Genomic DNA, 14,542 nt, shown 5'->3' on the forward strand with positions numbered 1-14,542 from the left:
GAGGGACTTTTGCCTTCCTCCCTCATCCCCATGTCATCCACTTTTCAGTACTATTTGCAAAAAGCAGGAAAAAGGCAAAATTGGATGTCTATCCTTTAACATAGTGAGTTCAGTTCAGTTCAGTCGCTCAGTCATGTCCGACTCTTTGCAACCCTATGAATCGCAGCATGCCAGGCCTCCCTGTCCATCACCAACTCCCAGAGTTCACCCAGACTCACATCCATCAAGTCAGTGATGCCATCCAGCCATCTCATCCTCTGATCCCCTGGTTAATGTTCACCATTGCATTTTGGACTCATTGGATTGTTTATTCCTTCCCAGGAGTTGAAAGAACGAAACATTTTTTCTGTCTCCTCTATTTCACCTTCTTGTTATAACATAGAAGCATTGATTCCTCCTGAAAGGAGGAGACTTCACTTGCTATGAAGTGTGCAGTTGTGGACGGCACACAGGGCAACACTGACTCATTGAAGCTTCTGGAGGAAGGTAGTAAAGATGCTGGAATGCCATTCAGAATGGCTGTTGGAATCAGAGATGTTTAACTGGGGAGGCGTGAGGATTATACTTTAGTGAAATGCATTTATTGTTTCTGGTGTCAGTAAAAGCATTTGTTGAGGATTTGTTATATGCCATTTCCTACTCACATAATCCATAATGCCACTTGATGGGTGAATATTGTTATTTCTATTTTATGGAAAAGGCAATTGAAATATAGACAGGTTTGTGTGTGTGTTAGTCACTCAGTTGTGTCCAACTCTGCAATCCCCTGGACTGTAGCCTGCCAGGCTCTTCTGTCCATGAAATTCTCCAGGCAAGAATACTGGAGTGGGTTGCCATTTCCTTCTCCAGGGGCTCTTCCTGACCCAGGGATCAAACCCCAGTCTCCTGCATTTCAGTCAAATTCTTTACTATCTGAGCCACCAGGGAAGCCCAAATAAGTTGTGGGCCTTGGTTCAGGGCTGAGATTAAAGCCCTGGAGGAGCTGGGACTTGAACCCAGGACCTCGTGCATGCTAAGCACAAGCTCTACTACTGAGCTACACCCCATTTATAGACAGGTTTAGTGGTTTAGGAACCTGATCAAGTTGTACACATAGTGAATGCTGTGGCTAATGTAGGAACTGAAAGCTGTTTTTCCAGTGAAATAACATGTGTGTATGTGTTTGCGTGTGCAGTTGCTTAGTCTTGTCCAACTCTTGTGGTCCCATGGATATAGCCCACCAGGCTACATGGGCAGAGGAGTCTGGTGGGCTACAGTCCAAGGAATTTTTCTAGAGTATGGTGGGCTACAGTCCATGGTATTTTGCTGGCAAGAATACTGGAACAGGTTACCATTTCCTACTCCAGGGGATCTTCCCAACCTAAGGATCAATCCAGTGTCTCTGATGTCTCCTGCATTGGCAGGCAGATTTTTTACCACAAGACCCAGGATATTAATAGATTCTCCCAAATTATGGTAGTAAAATAAATTAATTGACCCATTTCCATCCACCAAAACTAACAAAAGCTTCCAGCACTTGAGCCGGAGGATGATAATGATACTGCAGTAATAAGTCTCTGCATCCTGGGATGGCTAAAGGGAAAGTCATTTCTCCTGGGGGGAGGGGGTGTTTCCTTCCCTGTTCTCTCTTGGGTGAAGCCCCCTGTGCTGTGGCAACTTAGAATCATCTGAAAAGTCAATAATCACTATGCTTTCTAGCACAAAGGCAATGCTACTTCGAGTTTCGATGACGAAAACCTCATCTGCAGCACCCTGGACCTCTTCTTGGCTGGAACAGAGACAACTTCAACCACCCTGCGCTGGGGATTGCTTTTCATGGCCCTGAACCCCGAAATCCAAGGTGAGCACATCAGTGTGTGTGCCTGGACCAAGTCAGAGTGCTTCTGTAAATCAGTTCTTATAAATCTTAATGTTCCTAAAAGGAAAGTTGATTTATCCTCACTAGTCAGGCGAAACGAAGCCTCAACAAGCTTCAGGAACTCTCAGCAGAAATGTTGTGGAGCAAGAGTTTGGCACCAGATTTGTATCACACCAGGGCCCACTTCCCACTCACATACTTCCCTGGGGAGCAGTCTGGAGAGCTCACTATAGCTTTAGCCATTTTGATCCTAGTTATTCCATTCCTTAGCTTAACCAGGCTTAAGGAAAATTATGGAATATTAGAATAATACAGCCTCCTCTTATTTCCCAGAAAAAGTCCAAGCTGAGATCGACAGGGTGCTCGGGCAATCACAGAAGGTGAGCACGGCCTCTCGAGAGTCCATGCCCTACACCAACGCTGTCATCCACGAGGTGCAGAGAATGGGGAACATCGTCCCCATGAACGTGCCCAGGGAGGTGACAGTGGACACCGTCCTGGCTGGATACCACCTGGTCAAGGTAATTAGAGGCTCACTCACAGCCTCAGATCTCCAAGCTTATATTTTAAATGGTGTGAATCTCAACTGAAAAGTGACATGTTTTCTTCTCTTAGAGAAACACTTATGGGGAGAGGTATTTTTGCTGGTGGAATACTAGATTTTTTCTTTCATTTGGGATCTTTACAAGATTAGTTCAAATATATGTTAATAGGTGTTCTGGAGGGGAAGGGGGACTCCTAGGTCAGATGTGTTTATATGAAGACTGACTTTTCTTTGCTACGAGATTGCTCAGTGTTCTTACTCTATGATTGTGAATATCTCTGGGGATATAGCTGCAGCAATTCTCAGTCAGACTTTGCTAAGAGATCCTTTTGTTTGCCTTGGGAGAGCTTCTCACAGGATAGGGACCTGCCAGACTTCTGTTGGAAAATTCTGCTTCTTAATCCTGGGGGCAGAAAATGTTGACTTATGAGGGACATGTGGGACCACTTGAACCAAAATCACATTAGTACTGCTGTTTCTAACATAACATCCCCACAGGTATTGTTTCCAGCGTTAACTTACAGCCCCTTGATGGGACTACCTCAAAAGGGAAAAGAATCCAAGCCTGTGCACTATTAAATAACAGAAAAGAGGAGAAGGAAACCAATACTTCCTTGGTTCCTAAAGCAGTCAGGACTCTATAGATTCTTTCAAAATGTCTGATTCAGTCCTCAGAATAATTCTGCTATCCTCATTTTACAAATTTGAAATCCAGGCTCAGAGAGTGATTAATCTTGTTTAAGAATTCTCAGTTACAAAGTAACAAGAGTTGGGTTCCAGAAACAGACTTGTTCTGAGTTCCAGGCTCATCTTTGTTGTCTACACCATGTTCTCTTTATAAGAGTTGCTCTACTTTGACTTTAGAAGAGTCTCCCTGCAATTGTTCTCAGTGGTTCTCTGTTAAATTCCCTGCGTTCACAGAGGAAATTCTGCTCTCTCTGCCCTGCTCTCTTAGGATCTCAGCAGACAGCTCTGCTGTGCCCCCTAGTGCCCTCTCTTTACACTGCACATACACAGTCTGCTTTCTCACCACCTTGGTCCATCTCTGTGGATGCATTGCAGTTGGCCTGAGTCCCTCTGTATGTGGAACCTGGGGTTGATCTCAAGGGAAAAACACAGGAGCATCTCCCGTGGGCTCCCCATGGTCTCTGTGCCTACAGAGCCTGTAAATGCAGTTATTCCTGCAGCAACTGTGTTTGATTTTCTTGCTGATTGACCATCTTATGTGTGAAATATGAGGTCTAAAGGTTTTCACAGGTGATCTTTGCATATTCACAGCAATATATTTAACTGCAAAGAACTATCCTAACTTAAAAGATTCATTCCAACAGATTTTTTCTGATGTAATGTTCTATGAGACCTAGCGAACCAACTAAATCTGATTTTTATTTTATTTCATTTATTTTAATTTGAAGACAATTACTTTACAATATTGTGGTGGTTTTTGCCATACATCAACATGAATCAGCCACAGGTGCACATGTGTCACCCTATGCTGAACCCCCCTCCCACCTCCTTCCCCACCCCATCCCTCAGGGTTGTCCCAGGGCACCAGCTTTGAGTGTCCTGCTTCATGCATCGAACTTGCACTGGTCATGTGTTTTACGTATGGTAATATACATGTTTCAATGCTATTCTCTCAAATCATCCCACCTTCACCTTTCCCACTGAGTCCAATAATCTGTTCTTTATGTCTGTGTCTCTTTTGCTGCCTTGCATATAGGATCATCATTACCGTCTTTCTAAATTTCATATATATGTATTAATATACTGTGTTGGTGTTTCTCTTTCTGACTTACTTCACTTTGTATAATAGGCTCCAGTTCTATCCACCTCATTAGAACTGACTCAAATGTGTTCTTCTTTATAGCTGAGAAATAGTCCATCGTGTATGTACCACAACTTTCTTATCCATTCATCTGCCAATGGGCATCTAGGCTGCTTCCATGTCCTACCTATGTAAACAGTGCTGCAGTGAACATTGGAGTAAATGTGTCTCTTTAATTCTGGTTCCCTCTGTGTGTATGCCCAGCTGTGGAATTGCTGGGTCATATGGCAGAATGGAACTGGAGGAATCAACTTTTCTGACTTCAGCCTATACTACCAAGCTACAGTCATCAAGACAGTATGGTACTGGCCAAAGACAGAAGTACAGATCAATGGAACAAAATAAAAAGCCCAGGGATAAATCCATGGAACCCTTATCTTTGAGAAGGTGAAACTATACAATGGAGAAAAGACTATCTCTTTAACAGGTGGTGCTGGGAAAACTGGCCAACCACCTGTAAAAGAATGAAACTAGAACACTTTCTAACACCACACAGAAAAATAAACTCAAAATTAATCAAAGATCTAAATGTAAGACCAGAAACTATAAAACTCTTAGAGGAAAACATAAGCAGAACACTCTCTGACATAAATCACAGCAAGATCCTCTATGACCCACTTCCCAGAGTAATAAATAAAAATAAAAATAAACAAATGGGACCTAACTAAACTTAAAAGCTTTTCCACAATGAAGGAAACTATAAGCAAGGTTGATAAGGCAGCCTTCAGAATGGGGGGAAATAATAGCAAATGAAACAACTGACAAAGAACTAGTCTCCAAAATATACAAGCAGCTCATGTAGCTCAATACCAGAGAAACAAACAACTCAATCAAAAAGGGGGCCAAAGAACTAAACAGACATTTCTCCAAAGAAGACATGAAAGTGAAAGTGAAAGTGAATTCGCTCAGTCATGTCCGACTCTTTGCGACCCTGTGGACTGTAGCCCACCACGCTTCTCTGTCCATGAGATTTTCCAGGCAAGAGTACTGGAGTGGGTTGCCATTTCCTTCTCCAGAAGATCTTCCTGACCCAGGGATCGAACCCAAGTCTCATACAGATGGCTAATAAACACATGAAAAGATGCTCAACATCACTCATTTTTAGAGAAATGCAAATCAAAACCACAGTGAGGTATCATCTCACATGGGTCAGAATGGCCACCATTAAAGTCTATAAACAATAAATGCTGGAGAGGGTGTGGAGACAAGGGAACCCTCTTACACTGGTACAGTCACTATGCAGAAGTGTGGGGATTCCTTACACTGACTTTTAGTAGCGACTAAAGTCCCCCTGGAGGATGTCGTGTGCAGTGCTTCTCTGTAAGCCCCGGCATGGGAGCTCTGAAGTCCTGGCTGCCAGGGTCAGGATGCGTCCCTCTATTAGCAAGGGAAAACTGACTGAAAGCAAAAGAAAAGAAGATGAGGTAATGGATCCTTGGCCAAGGATCCTTGGCCAAGGATACATAATGAAAGCGATCCTCAAATTGTGTAAGATTTAGGTCCCACAAAGCTGGCCTGGTTGATTCGTTCAAGATGATGCAACAGAAGGACACCAGCTTAACTCTTCTTATGTAAACACAAAAATCACAATTATCTACTGGGTGCTCAGTCGCTCAGTCATGTCCGACTCTTTAAGATCCCATGGACTGTACCCTACTAGGCTTTTCTGTCCATGGGATTTTCTAGGCAAGATTACTGGAGTGGATTGCCATTTCCTTCTCCAGGGATCTGCTGAATAACCATTAACAAAACTGCTAAAACTTGTCAAAAAAATACACCCTAATTCCAGTTTTTTAAGGAATCTCCACACTGTTCTCCATAGTGGCTGTACTAGTTTGCATTCCCACCAACGGTGTAAGGGGGTTCCCTTTTCTCCACACCCTCTCCAGCATTTATTGCCTGTAGACTTTTGGATCACAGCCATTCTCACTGGCGTGAAATGGTACCTCATTGTGGTTTTGATTTGCATTTCCCTGATAATGAGTGATGTTGAACATCTTTTCATGTGTTCGGATAAGAAAGCTGTGGTACATATATACAATGGAGTATTACTCAGCCATTAAAAAGAATACATTTGAATCAGTTCTAATGAGGTGGATGACTCTGGAGCCTATTATACAGAGTGAAGTAAGCCAGAAAGAAAAACACCAATAGAGTATACTAACACATATATATGGAATTTAGAAAGATGGTAACGATAACCTGTATGCGAGACAGCAAAAGAGACAAAGATGTATAGAACAGTCTTTCGGACTCTGTGGGAGAGGGCGAGGGTGGGATGATTTGGGAGAATGGCATTGAAACATGTATATTATCATATGTGAAACAAATGTCAGTCCAGGTTTGATGCAGGATACAGGGTGCTCAGGGCTGGTGCACTGGGAAGACCCAGAGGGATGGTACGGGGAGGGAGGTGGGAAGGGAGTTCAGGATGGGGGACACATGTGCACCCGTGGCGGATTCATTCCAATGTATGGCAAAACCACTACAATATCATAAAGTAATTAGCCTCCAATTAAAATAAATAAATTTATATATTTAAAAAAAGACACCCTAAATAGATAGCCAGTGGGAATTTGCCATATGACTCAAGGAGCTCAAACTGGTGCTCTATAACAACACAGAGGGGTAGGATGGGGTGGGAGGGAGGATCAAGAGGGCAGGGACGTATGTATACTATAGTTGATACATGTTGAGGTATGGCAGAAACCCAACACAATATTGTAAAGCAATTATCCTTAAATTAAAAATAAATAAAAATTTTTAAAGATACCTTAAATCCAAAGACAAAGAAGCCACCACAAGATATCAGGAGGGGTAGAACTGCAACAAAATCAGCTCCCATACCCACCAGATGCTGTGCTTAATCACTTAGTCATGTTCACTCTTTGTGGACATGTAACCATGTAACCAAGGACTGTAACCCACCAGGCACCTCTGTCCATGGGGATTCTCCAGGCAAGAATACTGGAGTGGGCTCCCATTCCCTCCTCCAGGGGATCTTTCCAATCCAGGGATCAAACCCAGGTCTCCCACATTGCAGGTGGATTCTTTACAGTCTGAGCCACCAGGGAAGCCTACTTGCCAGGTGGGCAACCTGCCAACTGGAAAACAATTATACTACAGAAGTTCTGCCACAGTAGTGAAAATCCTGAGCCCCAAGGCAGGCATCCCAGCCTAGGGGTCTGGTAACAGGAGGAGGAGCCCCCAGAGAATGTAGCTATGAAGATGAGCAGATTGTGATCTCAGGAATTCCACAGGGCTGGATGGAAAAAGGACAGTCTTGGAGGGCACACACAAGACTGTGGACTGTGTGCACACAAGCACACAGGCAAATAAAGCAGTGACCTCGTAAGAGGCTGGACCAGACCTACTGCTAGTATTGGAGGGTCACCTGCAGAGGCAGGGGGCAGCACAGCTCACAGCAGGGACAAAGACACTCAGAGCAGCAGCTCCAGCAGATACTCATTGGCATGAGGATGCCCAGAGGTTGCCATACAAAGAGTCCTGGAAAATATTGGGAACAAATGACAAATTGAGAAACTGAAAGAGACTTGATGTAGTAAGCACGCAGGGAGAAGGATGGTGACTCAGGATGGGCAGGTGACGTGCCCATAACCTAAGAGAGATGGAAGCCATTGAGGGGTATCTATCGAGGTCCAAATATGGTGGGCGGATAAAAGTGACATAATTAAATCATGTCCAAAGCTATCTCAGCTTTCAATGTGTCCAGCACATTGAAGGGGAAAGAAAGGATATGGATGTAGTTAGGACTAGTGTAGGAGTGTGGGAAACCAAGGTAGTAACTTGGACCAGGCAGTGATGGATCTGAAATGGAGGTGACAGAATCCAGAGAAAACTCAAGTCAAGTTGAGCAGCCCAGCGAAGGCCTGGACGAAGGCAGAATGAGGGAAAGGGGGGCGTTAAGGAGGACTCCTGAGTTTGTTGCTGCATACCAGGAAGAATAGTGGTTTCTTCCACTTGGTGACCTTATTCTATTATTAAACTTTCTGTGGACTTTACTAGATAATGGAGGGAAGAGAATGTGAGAACCGTAGGCAAATGAGACATTTTTCATGTTGGACAAACTGCCATAGTTACCACTTGAGTAAGCAGCTGGGTCAGTCTCGGTCTAGAACTGCCTGCCCACTGTCACAATATTCATATATGTTTCATATGTGTTCACTGATGCATATGTGTTCCCTCCCAAGTTCTACACTGACAAGTCCCTGCAGAGATCCATTCTGCACTAAGAGCAGTCACACTTCCCTGACAAATTCCCAGCAGACAATTCCAGTCCGTCACTGTAAGCTGTCCCAAGGCAAAAAAAAAAACAGTGCTAGGGATTGGGCTCAGAAGGTGGTGGGTTGGTGAGGCCGAGGGAGTTCAGGGTGCTGTCAGCCCAGGTGTGGGAGCGCCGGAGGACCGCCGCCCGTCTGTACATGTATGTTGTGTGGGTCAAGTCTTGCCTGAGTCTCTTCTGCCTTCTCCAGGGCACCATGGTGCTGACCAACCTGACTGCACTGCACAGGGACCCCGCAGAGTGGGCCACCCCTGACACGTTCAATCCAGAGCATTTTCTGGAAAATGGACAGTTTAAGAAAAGGGAATCCTTTCTGCCTTTCTCAATAGGTGAGTAGCAAGAAATAGGTATGTGGGAACCCAGGACTCCTCTCTCTACCCTCGCCTACTCTTCTCCTTGTGATGCTTTGCTTTAGTTGGAACAACTCCAGATAGCCCTGCCAAGCGTGACTCACTCTTGCTGTGGTTGCACCTCAAGATTCCCTGGGGTGAGCATCCCCAGGATTAATGCTGTTGCTTCCTAAGCCTTGGCTTGACTCTGATGGAGATTTCAGCTTCACATTGTTCTGTCCCTGCCAACACTGGGGATAGAAGCGTAGCCTCCTCCTGTTACCCACAAAGAAGGTTGGAACCTTACCATCTGAGTAGAGTTTTAAGTGTTCCAAGATCTTTTTAGAGCCTCCCACTCACAAAAATGTAAAGTGAATTACTACAAAAGGGATGGGGGAGGTGCCAGTAAAGGAGCTGCTTGTCTGTCATTATGGGCGTCACAAGGGACTTGTGCCATGGACTTAAGTAGATGAGATTCTACTCTTTAAGATATTCCTGAAGAGGCCTTTTAAAATTTTGCCTTTTTAAACGCTAATAACCCCTTTACAAATATAGTTACATCATTCACACGATGCACAACCCGAAATGTATGAAAGAGAATGCAGGGAAACTCTCTCTCATGTTTCCAAGGCAGCCAGTTCCAAAAGTTCCGAAAGCTCCAAATATTTTAACTTATAACTGTGAAATGAGTAACAAAATTCTTCGTATGTACCAGATGATGAGTTATGTATTTTGTTGAGATCGTTTCAAATAATATCCCAGATCCTTAATTCTATAAATGTTTCTTGAGCACCTGTTATGTGTAAAGTATTCAGTCCTGAGGATATGACAAATGATTCAGTAGACAAAAATACCATGCAATTCTCCTGTAACCTTCCAAGGTTCAAATTTGAATCACCGCTTTGGGTATAAGGAAGATAACTGAAGTTTAGCAGGGTCAGCTATGGAATATACACTCATAAAAGTCATGGGGGCAGTCCTAGAATTGAGTGTTATTCATGTTTATCCAATACTAATGCCCGTGCCTCTTCCTAACAGTATCTCCTAAAATAATAACTAAATGCTACACTGAGTTGACATTCTGAAATTCATAGTAGTTTTCTTATCATTAATTTTCTGTGACAGTATCATTTTGCTGATCATGCCACAAAGGCACAGAGAGGAAGGGTCTGGAATTTGACCCCATGCTTAGCTTAGCTTAGGCATGATCCAGAGCCCAGGCTTCCCTGCTGTAGGATACTGTCCTGAGTGTATCTGAACTCATTCGATTAGATCTTTTGTGTCTTTCCTCTCCAGTTCTGTGCCACCTTTGCTCACATTGGGCAAGTCACTTTCTAATCTCAAAGCAGAGATGAGATGTAGGAAAACCTTCCAGTCTTCCTGTCTACAAGAGCTTCAGGTTTCCTATTACAGTACAAAGTTTTAGCTGTTTTAAGTGTTATAATTCTCCTGAAGTTGTTGTTGTTGTTGTTGTGAGAGTTGTAACACACCCTTCTAATTACAGATTTTATTTGCAAGGAAATTATTTTATTTAATATGTACAGCAATCCAGTTATTAACAGTTTGACAGGAAAGAAATCAGTATTTCCTTTCCCAAGGCATAGAAATTAGGATTTAGAGAAAGCTGTTTCTTATCCAAGGTCAGGTGCCCAAGGAATTGGCAGAAAACAGCCTAAGACTCATTTGTTGTTTTTTTAAATTTTTTTTGTAAAGCAGAGTTGATTTACAATATTGTGTTACTTTCAGTAGTAGAGCAAAGTGATTCAATTTTATATATATATACATATATATATATATACACACACACACACACACACACACACACATATATGGAGAAGGAAATGGCAACCCACTCCAGTGTTCTTGCCTGGAGAATCCCAGGGATGGGGGAGCCTGGTGGCTGCCGTCTATGGGGTCACACAGAGTCGGACACGACTGAAGTGACTTAGCAGCATACACGTATATACACACACCTTTTTTTGTTGTTTTAGTTTTTTCCCTTACAAGATACTACAAAATATTGGTATACTTCCCTGAGCTATACAGTAGGTCTTCATTGGTTATGTATGAAGTTCTAATCTAGTGTGCCCCCTAACACAACTAGAATGTAACACATTTACTTACTTAAAAGCCCTTCCATTTTAAGATTCACCAAGTCCATGTCATATGTATCGATTGTTACACTGCTGCATTACAAAGGTGGTAAACTCAGTGACGTAAAGCAGTAAGTGTGCATCGTCGCCCGAAGCCTACAATCGAGCTGGGAGCTGCCTGATCTTAGCCGGGCTCTCTTGCCTGTGTAGGAGGTCAGGTGACTGAAGACTGATCTAGGACTAGCTCCGCTGGGTCAGTGGGGCTCTTTTCCAAGTTTCCTCCTCCAGCAAGCGAACCCCCGCTGGTATACATGCAGATGATAAGACCCAGGAGGGAGGAAAGCACACAGTGCCTCCTGAGAGCCAGGCTGGGAACTGGCGACCGTCACTCCCACTTCATTCCGGGGACCCACGCAGGTCACACTGTGAGCCCCAGTTCAAGGGAAAGGGAAATAGCACAGCTTTTATGGGAAGGGCTGTGGAATCACATTGCAGATGATGTGGGTACAGGTAAAGGGGGGAGATTGGAACAAGTGTTGCAATCAGGTAATATCCCTCTTTCTGCCTGGGAAGAACGAAATTCAGAGAAGGTACGCAACTTGGGGTTTTCCTCAGCTGTGGCAGAACGCAGCCTACCTAAATAGAGTAGGAAACGGAAGCCTGAAAAATGCTCTGAATCGAAAAGTCAACACTACTATTACGTTTTTCTCCCACCACACTCCCATCTGGGGCACAGTTGCTTTGACTCATTCTTGATCCAGCACTTTGTAAAGAAAGCTTCCTTGAAGAATGGGGTGTGGAGAGCTCCCTCCCTTCTCTTGGAGAGGCGATCGGGTGTGGAATTAGAACACACACACAGTCAGGGCAGATGGCAGAGGTATCATTGCAAACATATTTTTTTCTTCATTTAAGTGTTTCCCTCTTGATGCAGCAAAGCAGCAGACATCTTCATGAAGACAAGAGACTGAGTCCTCATTTTTCAAAGTAATCACTGGATCATAGGAGACAAAAAGAGAAAGACTTTTTTTCAGAAACCCTAGACCAATTCTCTCATTCTTAGTGAGGTGATTGATCTAGTTATTTAGAGGGAGCACCAAGGAGAAGGTCCACATTTCCCGTGGTCCAGAATGAAGTTGTAGAATCAAGTGGCCCTCCTTTTCATGATTTTAAAATCAAATTCATATCTCCTGTATTACTCATATCCTTGTCCAGCCACATAGTGTAGTTAGGATATTATTTTACAAGTTTGACAACTGAAAATGGTTTAGGTTGGTGAGAATATTTACTCATAGCCCAGAACTGGTTACTGGTTACCAACACTGTAAATCTGGATCCTGACTCTGTGGATCCAGTTTTGTCACAAATCTGGATTACTTGAGGATAATTTTCAGTATTTACAATACAGCTGGTTTGGTACCATTTGAACAAATTTCTTCCTCTGCTGCATTTTTAACTGATGTCCTCATTGTTCTATTAGTGATGCGTAAAGAGATCAGAGAGAGGGGAACAGAGATGATTAGAAACTGCTGGTGGGAAACACAGACACACAGGCACAAAATCATATAAAAAGGACATAATTCTGAAGCATATCTTGATTTATTAAACACATTTGCAGGCATTCTCTAATCTTATTTTCAACAACTGCTTACAGAGGCAGAGGACAAAATTGAGGCATACCCCTACAATAACTATTTTTGAAGAATATTTCACGACATGGGGAAAAACCAAAGTAACAATAGCAATGCCCAGAATTAACTACAGAGAGTAATCCCAGGGATGGGTGTGCAGGAGAATCTTTACAAAGACAGTGAGGAAATTTGTCAAATGTTAACAAGGGTTTTTTGTCTGGATTATGGGATTACAAACATCTTTTATATCTTTATACTTCTCAGACTTTTTTTTTTTCATTTTTGCAATGAACATGTATTAATTAGTGAGAAGGTAAATTATTAAAACACCCACAAGAGAGATAATGGAGACCCGAGTAGGGTGTTGTAGCCCAAGTGGGGAGGAGGGCATCATGAAGGGAGGGGCTGGGGGAAGCCTGGAAGAGATGGTGCAGAGGTGGGCTGAGACGGGGTCGGCCCTGCACGGGCAGCCCTGGCAGGGAGATGCCCAGTCCTGATGGAGGGAAACGTGATGTAGAGAGAAGATGCCTCATATTTGAGAAGCCTTGATCTGATGTTCACTTTCTTATCCTTCTCAACAGTTGTTTTTTATAATGATTGAAAAATATTAAAACAGAATTTTTCTTTTTGTCTGCTTTTGTCATCATCATTTCCTGATGGATTTTTGAACGACTTTAGGCTAGACGCTGTTTGTAGGTCAGCCCAGCCCCTCTGCGCTCTGTCCGCAGCCTGCACCTGCACCCTGTACCTTACCATTCTGACCCCTGAAGGCACTGAGCTGTGCGATTGTAGATTCACTCAACTGGGCTTAGGTTTACAAGGTGGTTGCCATGAAATAAGCCAGCTGCATAAAGGCCAGGGCCTATCAGGCTCTCACTTTGCTAAGTTTTTTAAGATGTGGTACAAGATTTCAGTCCTTGCAAGACACAGTCACCACCTGAGCAGGTAACTCACGTCATATTTTTGTCTTTTAGGAAAGCGGATGTGCCTTGGAGAACAATTGGCCAGGACAGAGTTGTTTATTTTCTTTACTTCACTTCTGCAAAAATTTACCTTCAGGCCTCCAGAGAATGAGAAGCTGAGCCTAAAGTTTAGAGAAAGCCTGACCAGCTCCCCAGCCAGCTACCGCCTCTGTGCTATTCCTCGGGCCTGAAATTGTCCAGAGAGGGAGGAGAAGGAAAGAAAGAAGAATGGGCCTGTTCCCCTCAAGATAGAGCACATGCTCAGGAGTGAGGGAGCAGCACTCAGTGCCTCTAGGACAGGTCACAGGAACTGGACTCAGAGGAAACTGAATCCAAACCCCAGCTTAACCGTCTCCAGTGGGGCCTTGGGCAAATCAGTTATGTTGTGAGTGATTTCATTTTCATCTGGGAAATAGAAGGTGGACAATGATTTCTTCTCTAAAGCAAAAACTAATGCAAAGATCAAAGGAAATTAAGGGCTTTAAATGGCTTGGAAACCATAAAGCACATCATAAAATTCATAGTTGTGATCTGCCTTCTGTGTCCTTCCTTAGACAGAAATATGCTTCTGGCCTGTTGAGATGGCCTGGGTCAAAGTGGAACCAAATGGTGGATAAGAGTCAGAAGTTGGGCCCTGGGGCAGCCATGGAGGTCAGCCAGAAAGGCCCTCACATTTGGTAGCACCAGGCAATCTTATCCTGCTTCTGCCTCAGACTGGCCCCTGGGAAGTCAGCAAGGCAGGTAGATTCCTATTAATAAGCACGGTTCTGTGGAAAAGCAGTTTCTCTGGTTTACCTAAGAAAATACTACCTTGGCCTTGGACACCAGAGACAAATAGAATGTCACCAAATTTAAACAAACATGGAAAGCTACTTAGGGGGAAGTAAATGTGGAAATATTTTCTGACTTTAACGTGCCCTCTTACCTTAAAACCTCCCTCATGCATTATTTCTGAACCCCCTTATTGTTGTTAAGAACACGGTGGTTGTGATGTTTT

General features: G+C 43.5%; 1 protein-coding gene across 1 annotated transcript in view; it reads left to right on the forward strand.

The window, feature by feature from the left end:
* LOC109556227 (cytochrome P450 2J2-like) overlaps positions 1–14,080 on the forward strand; it is a 29,399-nt gene extending 15,319 nt beyond the window's left edge. Inside the window, exons 6-9 of the mRNA XM_070786450.1 lie at positions 1,699–1,840; positions 2,192–2,379; positions 8,724–8,862; positions 13,558–14,080. Of these exons, the coding sequence (XP_070642551.1) occupies positions 1,699–1,840; positions 2,192–2,379; positions 8,724–8,862; positions 13,558–13,736 (648 nt within the window). The 3' untranslated portion in view covers positions 13,737–14,080. The remainder of the gene's footprint in view (positions 1–1,698; positions 1,841–2,191; positions 2,380–8,723; positions 8,863–13,557) is intronic.
* The last annotated feature ends 462 nt before the right edge of the window (positions 14,081–14,542 follow it).

The sequence above is a fragment of the Bos indicus genome, chromosome 3 (genome assembly GCF_029378745.1).
Source record: "Bos indicus isolate NIAB-ARS_2022 breed Sahiwal x Tharparkar chromosome 3, NIAB-ARS_B.indTharparkar_mat_pri_1.0, whole genome shotgun sequence".
Classification (NCBI taxonomy): domain Eukaryota; kingdom Metazoa; phylum Chordata; class Mammalia; order Artiodactyla; family Bovidae; genus Bos; species Bos indicus.